Source organism: Chinchilla lanigera, unplaced genomic scaffold, assembly GCF_000276665.1.
Source record: "Chinchilla lanigera isolate Chin_1 unplaced genomic scaffold, ChiLan1.0 scaffold00072, whole genome shotgun sequence".
NCBI classification, from domain to species: domain Eukaryota; kingdom Metazoa; phylum Chordata; class Mammalia; order Rodentia; family Chinchillidae; genus Chinchilla; species Chinchilla lanigera.
In genome coordinates this window covers 3,701,679-3,715,759 of record NW_004955473.1, presented here as the reverse complement: position 1 = coordinate 3,715,759, position 14,081 = coordinate 3,701,679, and the positions used below count along the sequence as shown (strand labels likewise).

The 14,081-nt window shown below is 48.1% G+C and overlaps 1 protein-coding gene across 2 annotated transcripts; it reads right to left on the bottom strand.

Moving 5' to 3' along the window:
• Positions 1-253: 253 nt before the first annotated feature.
• Igsf1 (immunoglobulin superfamily, member 1) lies at positions 254-13,289 on the bottom strand. 2 transcript variants are annotated; one of them, XM_013523048.1, is made up of 19 exons: positions 13,172-13,289; positions 13,014-13,025; positions 12,319-12,600; positions 11,713-12,000; positions 9,615-9,899; positions 9,110-9,403; positions 8,337-8,615; positions 7,884-8,004; positions 5,980-6,050; positions 5,850-5,882; positions 5,110-5,400; positions 4,568-4,846; positions 3,661-3,948; positions 2,635-2,922; positions 2,159-2,446; positions 1,682-1,969; positions 1,284-1,562; positions 788-911; positions 254-665 (listed from the first exon to the last, which is right to left on the bottom strand). In XM_013523048.1, the coding sequence occupies exons 1-19, from the start codon at positions 13,206-13,208 to the stop codon at positions 530-532; spliced, it is 3,963 nt and encodes a 1,320-aa protein (XP_013378502.1). In that variant the 5' UTR covers positions 13,209-13,289; the 3' UTR covers positions 254-529. The 2 variants fall into 2 exon arrangements, with proteins under 2 accessions (XP_013378502.1, XP_005401279.1); XM_005401222.1 differs by lacking the exon at positions 5,850-5,882 and having other exon boundaries at positions 12,999-13,025.
• Positions 13,290-14,081: the final 792 nt, after the last annotated feature.

Here is a 14,081-nt window from a genome sequence, read left to right as displayed (position 1 = left end):
ATTCATTCATTCATTCAATAATGGAATAGAAGGAGACTGCGTTCAGTGATCATGTCTCAAACCAAATAGTGAAGCACTATTTTGGAACCCTCCCTTCTTCTCTACTCCATCTTTGAAATAATTTCTCTGGCCTAGTAGCCTCACGTCCTCTTATTCAGCCACAGAGGACAGCTTCGGTATGCCATTTATGCTAAGTTACAAGTGCGGGGGGGAGTGTGACAGAACAAATGATGATCACTACCATAGTTTTTGCAGTTAAATAGTGAATAGACTCTTTATTCAGAAGAATACATTATAATAGAATTTCATGCACCAGTAAGTCAGTACAGTGAGGAATGGGGGTGCGGAACCTCTCTTCAGCAAACATCTCGACCTGGTGGAGCTTGCAACTCCCAGAATCCCCTTGACTCAACTTAGGTTATCAGAGGTCAAAGAACAGTAGATGGGGCTGACTCCCAGGGTAACTAATGAGAATCTCAGGTCTCTGAGGGTGAAAGAGAGGAGAAGAAAACTCTGGAAAATAAGATCATTATATTGGGACTGGCACATCCACTGAGAGCCCCCGGGAGGTTGACGAGGGCGAGTTCGTGGTGGTCCCTGTCTCTCCTTCTTGATTACACTCCTCAAGCACTATGGTCTGGTCTCTGCCATCTGTCTCTGAACCCCTGTGTTAGGAAAAAGGAATCAGTAAGAGAGTATTCAGAACCATCAGTGCTAGAGAAATGTTTGGACCATTGTTTTCCCAGCAGCATTTGCTTTCCAGAAGGAGCCTCGGATGAGCATTTACCTGGTTCGCAGTCGCGGCCACTTCTTCCATTCTACAGCTAGCACCACCCCCAAGGCTACCACAACCACCACGATCAGGCTACTTCTGACAATGTTACCCACAGTGCACTCTTGAGTGGTAGGGCCTGTGGTGTACAAAAGAGCACAGTCAAAGGCCATGAAAGTTAGCAAATGGTTTCTCTTTCTCTCACGTCCACCCCTCACTTTGGACTCCCGTAGAGTCATAAGGGAGCTGCATGTGGAGCCTGCAGAAGGGATGGTCACTGGTGGTCCATCTGTCAAGGCAGACAGCCTACTTTTCTTGGGGTGGGGAGGACCCTGCAAACACCCTGTTAGGGTCCCACCTCCTCACCATCCTTAAGAGAAAAATGGCACACTTGAGTTCTCCAACTTCAAAGCCTCTCCTCTTTCCTGATCTGAACAGTCTCCACAGGGGCTGTCCCTGGGGTTCCAAGTGTGCCAAGCCAGGAACCTTTGTGGAGGGACTATGCACTCACCCGCTGCTCCCACCAGCTCCAGGGGATCACTAGGCTCTGACCAGATATCAGGGGAGGCCTGGAGGCGGTAGCTGCAGCTGTAGTTTCCTATGCCTTTTCCTTCTACGTTGTTGATGACAAAGTCTCCATCCTCTGAGAACTGCTGAGGGGCTTCCTCCCCCTCATGTTCTAGGACAAATTCCACACCTGGCAAGGGTCCTCGACACTGAAGGGTGATGTCCTTCCCCAGCTTGAACACAGTGTTGGGCCAGGCTGACAAAGAGGGTTTAGGAGGCTTATCTGCAACCAACAAAAATAGAGTTAAGTGAGCCAGCCGTGAAACTAACCCCCTACCTCTTATTGCTAAGTGTTAAAATCTACAAAGTCTAAGTTGTTTACTGAAATCTCCATGAGCTTACCAGTCACCCAGATCTCCAGCGAGTCACTGTGATTTGAAGCTGCAAAGGGAGCAGAGTCCAGATAATAAATACAGCTATAGATCCCAGAATCTTCACCTCTCACCACTGGCATCCAGAAGTCTGCCCTGTCCCCTCTTGGCCTCAGATGTTCTAAGGGTGCTTGAATCCCTTCCTTCAACAGGACAAACGTTGAGTCTGGCAGTTCCCCTTGGCACTGCAGAGTCACATTTTCTCCAGGGGCCACCATGGAGCCAGGCTGGGCTAGCAAGCTGGGTTTGGGGAGTAAGCCTGGAAGAAATGGATCCTAAGTCAGAGAGCACAGGCCACTTCCCAGTGCATCAGTGGAGCCTCTGTTCAGTAAAGAGGGAAGACCACTGCTGGTCTTCCCTTGGGTTTTTTTTTAAAACATCTCTCATGAACCAGTGAACTCCCCGCTTTGTACGCTCGCACGCCCACAGTGAAGCGCTGCTCCCTTACCTGTGACCATGAGTTCCAAGGTGTTGCTGGGCTGTATCTTTATGGAGCTGGTCCAGTCAGGGTGGTAGCAACAGCTGTAACGGCCTATGCTAGCAGCAGATATATTGGTGATGGGGAATGCCCCATCAATACTAGTGGACCTCCAGAGCAGCCTTGAAGTGGGTTCTCCTTCCTTGTGCAAAATGTACCCTACTCCATGGACTGGCCCCTGGCACCAGAGTGTAACATTCTGCCCCATGGGCACCACAGAACTGGGTTCAGCAAATAGCCACGGCTTGGGGAATGTGTCTAGAAAGAGAACAAAGATGGACAGTGGTGAATATGGGAGTTTCTCACTTCCAGAGTTAACCTTTTAACTTTGTCCTGGATACTATTGTTCGTGTCTGTGGTTTAGTATGGCCTTCCAGAAGAGACTACCCTTGTTAACCCCTGCTCCACTTGTCTCCATCCCAGTCCCCTGCCTTGTCTGTCCTTACCGGTCACCCAGATCATGAGAGGCATACTGAAATACGAGCCCCGGTTCGACATGGTTGTCTCATAGTAGATGCAGCTGTAGTTCCCAGAGTCCTCTGCTCCCACAGTGTGGAGGAGGAAGTCAGCTGAGCTCCCTGTGGCACTCTGGAACTGTAAGGGAGCCTGGGAGCCCTCCTGCAAGAGGGCAAACCTCATGCCTGTCAAAGTCCCTTGGCAGCGCAGGGTCACATTCTTCCCAGGAAGCACCACTGGACCTGGCTGGGCCAGGAGAGTGGGTTTGGGGTAGAATTCTGAAATTAAAGAGATCACAACATGAGAAGTCCGCCCACTGCATTCTGCAAACAGTTTTTACAGTGTTAATATGTGATACAATATGCATTTATTATAGAAAATATGGTAAAAACCTCAGAAAAAACAATTCCACCAAATCTAAGATAACTATCTATGTATTTTCCATTTACTTTTCCTATATATGCTTGTGTGCATGTAACAATAACTACATAATTTGGACCCCACTGTATCCGCAGTTTGGCAATCTGATATTTTTCACTTAACTTTATATTGTAAACCCTTCCCTGTGACGTTAAACAGCCTTTGAAAACTATCATTTGTAATGGCTGCAGCTGACGTTTCAAGGTCTCCTCCCGTCCTCTGAGGGCCATCCAGCCCACCAATCTCTGACAGCCCAGCTGAAGAAAAAGTGGACATTGAACCTAATGCTCAAGGCCAAGCCACAGAAGGATTTCAAAAATAGAGCAACTTCAATTTGGCTGCTGGACTAGGCACCCCCATCTGCCTTACTTCTCTCCTCAGAAGTGAGTTACGTGCTGTCCCCTCCCTTGCCTCTTCTTTCTGTAATAATACGGGACCAGCTGTCCTACAATGGTCTGTTCTCCATGAGACAGGCACTGTCCTTAGCACATTCTCAGTGTCTTTTAGAAGGAGCATTGCTTCCTTTCCCACTGATGACCTTTCTGTCCACCGTGCCAGGCTATCACCACCTCTACCAGGATTTTCCCATTTCTAACCTGTCACCACAAGTTCTACTGCATCGCTGGGCTCAGACCAAATATCAAAGTCATAATAGCGGCAGCTGTAGTTCCCTCCATCGCCAATGCCCACTGAAATGATGAGGAAGTGAGCTGTACTGGCCCCTGGATTTGCCCAAGAGCGGTCACTGGACGCTATTTCACTGCCATCTTTGTACAGAATAAAGCTCATGTGCTGGAGTGGAGTAGAGCAGTTGAAAGTCACTCGGGTACCCAGGGTGACCAGAGAGTTGGCCCATGTCTTGAAGAAGGGTTTGGGGTACATTTCTAGGAGGCAAAAACAAAACAAACAACACCATGAACATACACACAACACAAAAGCATGTTAAGAAAAAAAGCAAACAAATACAACAAATACTGCTTCTGGGCAGCTGCTCTGCTTTCTATAGTGTTTTCACTCCAAAGTAGGTGAATTTAAAAATCGTACAGGGACCACCCTACCTTTGTGCCTTATTGCCTCTCAGTGAATGCCCTCTGTCACTGGGCCAGGCAACAGAGGCTAGTAAAAGGCCTGAAATTTCACTGGGTTCTCTGCTGGTTTCCCTGCTGGTTCTCTAAGCCTCAGTTTGCCCATTTGGACAAGAAGGGGGAATGATACCTGCCCTATCTCCCTTGAAGATGTGCACTATAGTTACATGAGATAATTGAAGGGAAAATAATTAGAAAACTTAAATCACCCTCCACAAAACCAAGCTATTAATAACGATTATGGCTATTAATATCGTGCAGCCAGAGGCCCTGGCACTCCCAGCGCCACGCCTGCCTGGCTCTAAGATTGGACACAGACTCCTAGGACCAGCAGCAAAGCTTGCCATGGGGAGAGGAGTGTCTGATGGAGGCTTTGCCTTCACCTCCTCCCTCCTAGACCCATTTATTTCAGCTCTACCTTTTATGACAAGCTCCAGGGGCTCACTGGGCTCAGACCACTTGAAGGGGAGTGTTGTTGTGTGTGTGCGGCAGCTGTAATTGCCTTCATATTTATCTTCCATTCTTCGGATTGTAAAGAAGGCTTCTCTCCCCACAGCACCAAGTTGCTGGACAGGTTCCTGCTCTCCCTCCTTGTAGAGAGCAAACTCCATGCCTGCCAGCCATCCTTTGCACCGGATTTGCAGTTCCTTGCCCCGGATTGGGGGAGAAGCTGAAAGGACAGGTTTGGGAAGGATGTCTGGGAAACAAAATGAAGTGGAGAAGGAGTCAGAAGTTTGGAGGAGCCCAGACGGCACCCTCAGATTCACTTTATCAGCAAAACAAATAAGAAAACACAACAACAAGAAAATCCATCCTGGGCTACTCCTGGGCCCTTCCTGTCAATCCCCTCTCTCTTTCCCACCCCGCTCCCGCCTCAGGGCCCCTCCCCTTCCCCTGCAGCACCGGAGTCCCAGGGGGCACCGGGGAATCACTCTGGGAGCACCCGCTGCCTTTTCTTACCTGACCCCACCAGCTCAAGTGCTTCACTGGGCTCGGAAACAGCCATCTCCTCCCATGAATGGCAGTGGTAACTCCCTCTGCGACCCTGGGTCAGGGCGCCAAGGGGGAAGGCAGCCCGGACCTGCTCTGAGGCTGGGCGAGTTGCGATCCACCCGGTCCCATCCTTCAGCAACACAAACTCCTTCGTCGAACCAGAAGGGCTTCTGCACCACAGGGTTAAGTTCTTCCACGGGGCCTGAGGGAAGTTCGTCTCTGCCCACAGCTCAGGCTTAGGGGTTGGCATGATTATTTCTAGAAACAGTAGAGTTAATGAAGCCATCCTCTCTCCTCTTCCCAGCTCCTTTCCTTGCCCTTGAACCCCTACCCAGATCACACTGCCTACCTTCCCTATCAACTCGAATCCATACCCGCTTCCACCCTCCTTTCTTTCCTCCCTCCTTCCTTCCTTCCTTCCTTCCTTCCTTCCTTCCTTCCTTCCTTCCTTCCTTCCTTCCTGTACTGAAGAAAGAGGAAGCTGATGTTTCAGCTGAGCCCTAGAAAACTGCTGAAAGCTTGGGGAAAATCTTGCAGGCAGAAACGCAGAGTTGAAGGCTGAATTTTGTCGGCAGCTTTCGCAAGTGCCCCTTCCTGGCTGTCCTTCCCCCGACAGCCAGTCACTCCCCGGCCACTGACACTGACACTCTGTAGTTATTTCGGATCTCCAGAGAGGAATGTCCCAGTCTGGAGCAAGAAAAACTCACCGGTCTCTTCTGTCAGTACCCCATTGCACAGTCCTGCAAGAGAAAGTGCTGCCAGGGCTCTGCCCCTCCTCCTCAGGACTTCTCCCAGCCAGCCTGCTGCCCAGGCCTCTTCCCACCCCCTGGTACTCACCACAGCAGAGAAGGGCTGTGACAATGAAGAACATGGTGACCCCTTGAGCTGTTCCCAGCAACCAGGCTTGTCTAGTGAGACCAGAAAAGAGAGGAGGTGCTGGGTTTGGGGAAGGGCGGGGAGAAGGGGGCGGCAATTTATGTCATTGGTTTCCTCATTACCCAATCGGGATTGGATATGGCCAGGATAATGGGATATGACCTTTTCTGACATCGAGGACTTTTCTTTTTGAGGGCCTAACCACCTACAAAACCTCTTGCTCTTTCGTGACCCACGTTCCCCCGTCCCTAGCCCATATCATATGTCAGCTCCCCTTGGCCCCTGATTAGGCTGTTGCTGGAATTAAGATGTCATATGGGAAAATGCTTTTGCATCTGCAGTTCTCAGAACCCCTGCAGCTCAGTGTGATCAGCAGCTCTGGGGAGTGGGGGTGGAGGGAGCAACCTTGAGTGTTTCTCCGTCATCAAGTTTAAGTTTGGAAGCAGTTGTTATTATGGTAGGATTGGTCCTCAGACCGACCTGCCTCACCTGCCTTTGTTATGGAAGGGTTGCCTAGGCAGCCGTGATGAATTACCAGAAGACTGTCAGTGCTGAGCTAAGCTTGTCGGAGTGGGATCCCCCTCCCTCCACACAGAGTATGACTAGAAATGTGCAGCAGCCTGACGCACAGGCTCTGTAGAGTTAGGTGATATTAAGGCAAAATCTATTTGACCACTTTTACTTAGAAAACATTGACCCTTCCCCTACTTCCTGGTCAGAAGAACCCTTTTCAAGCTGTTTTCTCTGAAATCTGGTTTCTGATCTCATCCTTTGATGCAGTGGTCCTGGGATGGGATGGGACACATGAAGTTACATTTTTTTTTCTGACCCCTGGCTTGGAGGGTACCCTAGTATGCATAGGACTCAGGGAAGAATCTAGGAAGATCCAGAAATTGAACTCCACTGAATCTTTTTGAAAATTCAAAGGGTGGTGGTTTTTGCAGAAAGCTTAGGTGGCTTCCCTCTCATTGTCCAAGCATGCTGTCCCTCAGATCCCAGTGGAAAACATGGGCACACATAATTATAGTCATCATCCGTTATTGAGCACTCCCAAACACACAAGGTTCTGTGATCACACAGGGGCAGAGGGGTACAGAGTGTGAGGGGGTGTGTGCAGAACGTTCAGAAAGTGAGACCCCCATGGGTAAGACAGGTTGTTTTTCTTCTCATTCCCTAGTAGAGTAGCATGAGCCAAGCCTTAGGGATTAGGAAGAGGGGTGGATATAAGGAAATGTCAAGAGGTTGGGTTTGGCTTGCCATTTTGTGGGTTAGAGGAAACAGTCTGACTCCCTGGCTCCATGCATTGCCTTAACAGATGTCTATCCAGGTTCAGACTTCATTCCCAAGATGCTTTGCACAGGAGGTTGGAGGCCACAATAGTAGAGAGACTGGTTTCTAAGGCAACTGAGATAGGGCACAAAGCTCTCTAGCCCTTGAGAGCTGGGGGTAATCATGAAAAGAGGGGATGGGAGTTGAATAACAACCCTAGAGAGAGAACAGCAGGCTATTTTATAAGAGAAAATAGTTTAGAGCATGTTAAAGGGGGAGACTATAATCATGCCTGAGGGGCGGGGAGGTTTGGGGGAGATGTGGGCACTCTAGGTGGAGGTCAGGTCAGGGAATACAGTTCGGGTTATTTCTCGAGCTCTGAGAATTATGCATTTTGCCACTCTCTGGAGTGGATGATCACCCCTCTGTGAGGTAAAAGAGAAACAACTGGGATGAGAAAGTCTTGTCTAAACTCAGAAGGTAGGGGCTGTGTAGGATGTGCCCCTGTAGCTTGTCTCAACTGCAAATGACCGGTTCCTGAGACCAGGGGAACCTGGAGTAGGGTGGAAAGCGGTAGGCTGGAACAAGGCAGTTACCTGATTCTGAGTCTCCGACACTTCCACCTGATCCACAGCAATACAAGCAGCAGGGCAACAAGCTGCATGACTAGGGACAACCTGATAGCTTCATTCAGAATGGAATTCCAGGTGACAAAGCCTGTGGCCAGAGAAGACCAGAAGCAGGGGCCTTAATGAGGACAGGAGAAGCTGAATAGATTCATGATGGGTGGGCGGGGGGGCTAGTTACCAAGAGTCCTTCCGTAGGGAAAGCGAGGCATAAGTGGCTTTCCTCTTCATGGAGAAGAGGAGCCTTGCAAGAATCCTGTTCACTGCCTTTAAGTGATTGTGAGACTACCCCAGGGGAAGGAAACCCAAACCCATGGACTCTCACTTCTGAGCCCCCGAATCCCTTTCCTGTATCTTTCTGGGCACTGGTCTAGGAATCCCAGGGGTATAGAGAGCCTTTCCTATGAAAAGTTAACCCCTCACCTGCTGGCCCCATCAGCTTCAGAGGCTTACTGCGATGTGACCAGATATTAGGGGGCGCCTCTACACGAGAGCTGCAACTGTAGGTCCCTGTGCCTTTCCCTTCAATGTTAGTGATGATGAAGTCTCCATCCTCTGAGAATGTATAGAATGCTGTTCTTTCTTCCCACTCCAGACAAAATTCAAGTACTGGATGAGATACTCGGCACTGAAGGGTGATGATCTTTCCTTCCTTAAACAGGGTGCTGGGCCAAGCTGACAGGGAGGGTTTAGGAGGCTTAGCTGAAACAGATCCAGACACCAGAGTTAGAACTGATCTTGAACTCAGTACCTCCCCACCCACTACCAAACTTTCCCGGGCTCCCCATTTGGTCTTCTCTTCCTTTCTACTTCCACTTGATCAATGGTTTCAAAATTTGACTGTGCATTAGGATTTCTTTTTCCCCGAATTCAGCACTTTCAGGATTCCTGGTTCCTACTTTAAGTCTGGAAGACTTCACACACTTAAGTTTCCCCTGGCCTTAAAGAAAATAATTTTTCTAGAGGTTACAGAGGGATTGGCCATGCTGAAAGGTGGAGCTTGAGGAACAACAATCTTGGGAGAGAAGTTCCTGAAGGATTTGGAGAAAGTTCTAAGCCACCCTACTAGTGTGCTTATCCTTGGCTCATAGCTCCAAGGGAGTGCCAAAGGCCACTAATCACTCCTTATAATATTATAATAATGATGAAAACAAGCAGATTAGTAATTTTTTTAAAAAGCAGTTGTTAGCACTTGCCTACAACCACAAGCTCCACAGAGTTGTGTGCTCCAGTCCTAATGGAGGTCTTCCAGGTGGGACGATAGTGGCAACTGTAGATGCCAGCATCATAGTGGGTCACATCACGGAGCAAGAATGGTTTGTTGTCACTAACGCTGGTGGCATCCAAAAACTGGAGTGGTTTCTCTTCTCCTTTCTTATACAGTTCAAGTCCCACACCGTCCACTGATCCGTGACACCTCAGGCTTACGTTCTGGCCCAATGGAACCACAGAACTAGGCCGAGCAAGGAGCCAGGTCTTGGGAAAAGCATCTAGAACAAGATCCAAAATACACAGGGCTAATTGTCTGACATCTCGCTCCCACAACTTAGAGTTCTTTCCCTCCTCGTCCTCCAGCTTACCATTGGCAAATCCCTACTTAGCCCTGCCTGTATAATTAGGATCTCCAGGGGATCCAGAGGAAGTCTTACATCCTCAGTTCCTAGTGTAGGTCCCATAGCATATATCACACCCCTTTCTTACCGGTTACCCAGATTTTCAGGATATCACTAAGCAGTGAACCCCTGTATGACCCATCATAGTAAAAACAGAGGTAATGTCCAGAATCGTGGATCTTCAGAGTCGGGAAGAAGAAGTATGCCTCATTTTTTATTGGCTTCTTATAGTAAAAAGACATCTCCAGGTCTTCAAGTCTCATTAAAGCAAAGGTCATTCCATAGATTGGCCCTTGGCACCTGAGACTCAGACTTTCTCCAGGTGCCATGATGGGCCCAGGAGATGCTGTCAGAGACGGTTTTGGGTAGAGTCCTAGAAAGGGAAGAGACCCTGGAGTTAGAGGTAGGATGATTCTGCCCTACTTTTCTATTTTTTGGGTGCTAGCTTTTGTGGATATCAAGTAGTGTCCTGAGGTTTGTCCACCCCAACCCCCAGCCTTTGATCTCTGCCTCGTCTAGAACGTAGCCAAGCATAGGTTTACTTATGCTGTTTTCCTCTCACCACCTCCTCTGAGCTCCCTACATCTAGGATCCCCTGTATCTGCAAGTTCCTGAAATGACAACTATAGTTCTTCCAAACCACCCAAAAAACTGAACCTCTGAAAATGACTTTGAGTCTATCTCTGTGGAGCATGCAGGTTAGCACATATTGTTAAGGAGAGTTTTTAAAAACACATTAAACTCACTTCAAACCAGATTTCCAACATAAGATTGGAAGATGCTACTAAAAAGAGTTGGGTCAATAAGGCTGCAACCCAATGGAATCTCTGTCAATGCAGGCCTACCCTCATGTCTATGGAGTGTTTCTCCCAGGTGATTAGACTACAAATGTGAAATCTCCTACCACCCTTTCTTGCCCCCATCCCAATCGAAGTTATACAATAGAAAGGTTGGCTCTGTCACGCACTCACAGAACATTTAGGATGTGGCAGGCATCATAGATGAGTAGGCTCATGAAGGTAAAGAAGACACAGCTCCTGTGATGAAAAATCTCATGGACTAATGGGGGATACTGAGCCACAGGTAACCACAGAAGTGTGTGTTAGTGGAATCTACACTGGAAGGGTGTGTGTGCAACAAACATCCACAACACAGTTCAAGCAGGCAGTCCTCTGTTCTTTGATTCTCAATAAAAAGCTATACTAATAAAATTAATATCTACCATTTATTGAGAGCTTATATGCCAGGCACTGTACATATATTTAGGCAAGTCCTCACAACAACCCTGTGAGGTAGGCATTTTGCAGATCAGCAAACTGAGGCAGAGAGAGGCATCACACAATAGGTCAGATAGATACTGTTATCTCATTTTAGAGAAGAAGAAACCAAAGCACAGAGAAGTGAAGTGACTTGCTCAAGATCACACAGGGAGGCAGAGGCAGAGGTGAACTAAAACCCAGGACTGCTGCTTCTAAATTCAGGGTACTTTCTGTAGCACAGCCTCTCCCATGTCTATGTAGCTTGATGGAGGGCCTGAAGTAAAAGTGGCCAGGTCCATCTAGAAACACCCAGGCCATGGGTCGGCCTAGCACTGGAGTGTGTGTCTGCCATGTGGGCTTTCAGGGAATCCATCTTCTGTTTACAACTTGGTGCTACCTTATTAGCTGTATTGATATGGGGCCAAAGTAATTTAGCAAGTCATCTGAAAAATACAAACTATCTCTTTCTTTTTCATTTCTTTGCAATCACTACACCCACAGTTCATTTGATTCCCACACTTAAAAAAATAATAATCACAGATAAATAAACACTTACAAATCTAAAGATCAGTTTATAAGACTGCATTGGCAGTGCCTGGCACATACTAGGTGCTCAATAAATACTGGTTGAAAGAATGAATGAATGCATGATATTCAATAGATAGAGAACAACAAAGCTGCGATGAGCTGAAGCTGCTGAACAGTGGGCCAAGCTCACTCATGAGCCAAATGATTGGCTCCCATATGTCTGCCTTGCAGCATATGCAATTCTAATTTGTGCCTCAGTGAAATGTTAAGTGACTGTATCTCATGGGCTTTGCAGGATGTAGGAACTGGCTGAAGGAATAAAATCATCAACCCTGGCTCAACCAGCCATGACCCCTGGGAGAATAATTGTCAGATGCCAGCAGCCATGGCCACACCCACCTGCTACAACCAGCTTCAGGGGGTCGCTGGGCTCTGACCAGAGAGTGGGGAGCATCTGGATGTGAGTGCGGCAGATGTAAACCCCTTCCTTGTCAGGTGTCATGTTGTCAATGGAGAAGATGGCCACTGTCCCGGTTGGGACTTGGTAATCTACAGGCTCTGCATACCCCTCTTTAAAGAGCATGAATACCAAGTCCTGCAGCCAGCCATGGCAGAGGATGTTAACGTTACATCCAGGAAGAGGGGGTGTCTCAGCCTGGATCCAGAAGATGGGCTTAGGCAGCTGGCCTGGAAAAAAAGAATGAACTGGAATTGGGTAGAGCAAAGATAGTGCTGTAGAGGGAGCAGTGGACAAGCCTCTAGCTTGGATGGGGCTTCCTTGTATGTTCCCTATTTGCCATCCCTTCTTTCTCCACTTCTGCTTCAGCATCTGCATCTTCGCTGAGCATTGTCTATTACAGAGTAGGCACTTATTAACTGTGGAATGCATGCATACATGCACACATTTGAGGTAAATGAGTGAATTAAATAAACCTTGTCCTAGAAGGCAAGTTTGAATCCCAGGAGCTGGATATTATTCGTGAGCATCTATCGCTATCTTCTTACCTGGTGCTTCCAACTCTAGAATTTTGCTGGGCTTTGACCAGCCTGTCTCCTTCCAGTAGCAGCACCTATAAAGACCTGTTTTGGATTCAGTGAGGGCACCTAAGAAGAACGAAGCCTGGAAGGTCTTGTAGGAAGGGCGGACCCATGTCATCTGTGTCTTATCCTTCAGCAGCAGGAACTTGCTTGATATCTGAGAGGGGCTTCTGCACCAAAGTGTGATGTTCTCCCAAGGGGCCTGTGGGTAGTTGGACTCTATCCACAGCTCCGGTTGAGATTCCATTGCTGTCATTTCCAAAGATCACAAAGACGTGAGCAGTCCAACCCCCTCTCTCCCATAATGCACCCCCCAACATATCTTAAAATTAGATGCAAATCCCTCCTCTTGCCTCTGGAAACAAGAGTGTCTGCTCATGAAAGGTTGGGATGGCAATCCCATGATATTTACTCCAGGAGCTCAAATGAGTCGGGGAATAAAGTGCAAGTCTAGCTCCCTCTCCACCTAAGACAGAGATCATCATGATTTTGTGGGAACCAAGTCATGAAGGGAGAGAAGCTCTGATTCCCAAGAAACCCAATCTGTCTTTAGGCTCTCCAGGAAGTTATGTCAGGGGTGTGGAGGCAGATCAATGTCTTGGCTCCTTCAGGAACCAAGGTACCCGAAAGGGGTGGAATTCACTTACCCATCGATGTCATACCTAGACTCAGCCCTGAAAAGAGAGATTAATGGTGAAAGACAGATCCTTTGTCCCTACTCTGTCCAACACCCTCAATACTCCCCTCTCTGCCCCCAGGGTACCCTTTCTCTGGGGTACCTAAGACAGTCACTTGCCCCTCACCCCTTCCATGTACTCACGAATGCAAAAGAGCAAGAGAGTGAATGTCCACAGCATGGTGGCCCCCTTCCCTGTTCTCTCCAGGGTCGTGGGGCCTCTGGTGCTGGGTGAGCACTCTGTGCCTTGAAGGGCTTTGCCTCTCAGCAGGTGGTGAGGTCTAAAAACAGAACTGTTGTCACTCAGGGGACTTGTCCTGCTCCTTAAAGATCACTAAACTGCACTTGAGGACCCTACATTCCACTCCCTCACAGGCATGCAGGGTATTACAAGACCACCTGCCATTTCCTCTCCGTGCCCCTTGTCCTCACTTCCCCATCCCCCCACCTAGTCTTCGCTGCTATCTAAGATGTCATTTTTGTTGAAATGTCTACTTGTCCCTGGGATCTCAGAGGCTCAGAGAGTAACCTAATATAAGCCTGCAATAAACCCCCTGAGATAGGAGGTGCAGGCACCTTTTCAGATCCTTTCCTCAGATACACTTATACATGCTGAGTGCTCTGATAACAGCTAAAGAGGCATTAATACCATTGCCATTTTGTTGACGAGGAAATGAATCTTAGAGAGGACATGTAATTTTCCCAAAGTTAAAAGGCATTAAACACTGAAGCCAAAATTCAAATCCATGCTTAACCTCAGGGCCTATGATCAAAACCACCATTTAAATTTCCCGAGGTGGCCCTTGCCCCCCACGTCAATTTCCTTTCTTCCTCCCATCTAATCCTTTTGAGACTGTCCCTTGTATGGAACGCCGCAGATTCATATTACCCTCCCTCATCTCTTATCCCCAAAAGCTTAATACTCCCATGGCAAGGAGGCACTGGACACTCAAACTGCTTACACTTTTTATTAACGTAAGGTATTAATGATCCTTTCGTGCCCATAACTTCTATGTAGTTTTGTTCACTGTCCAAGGAAAATGGAATTGTTTGA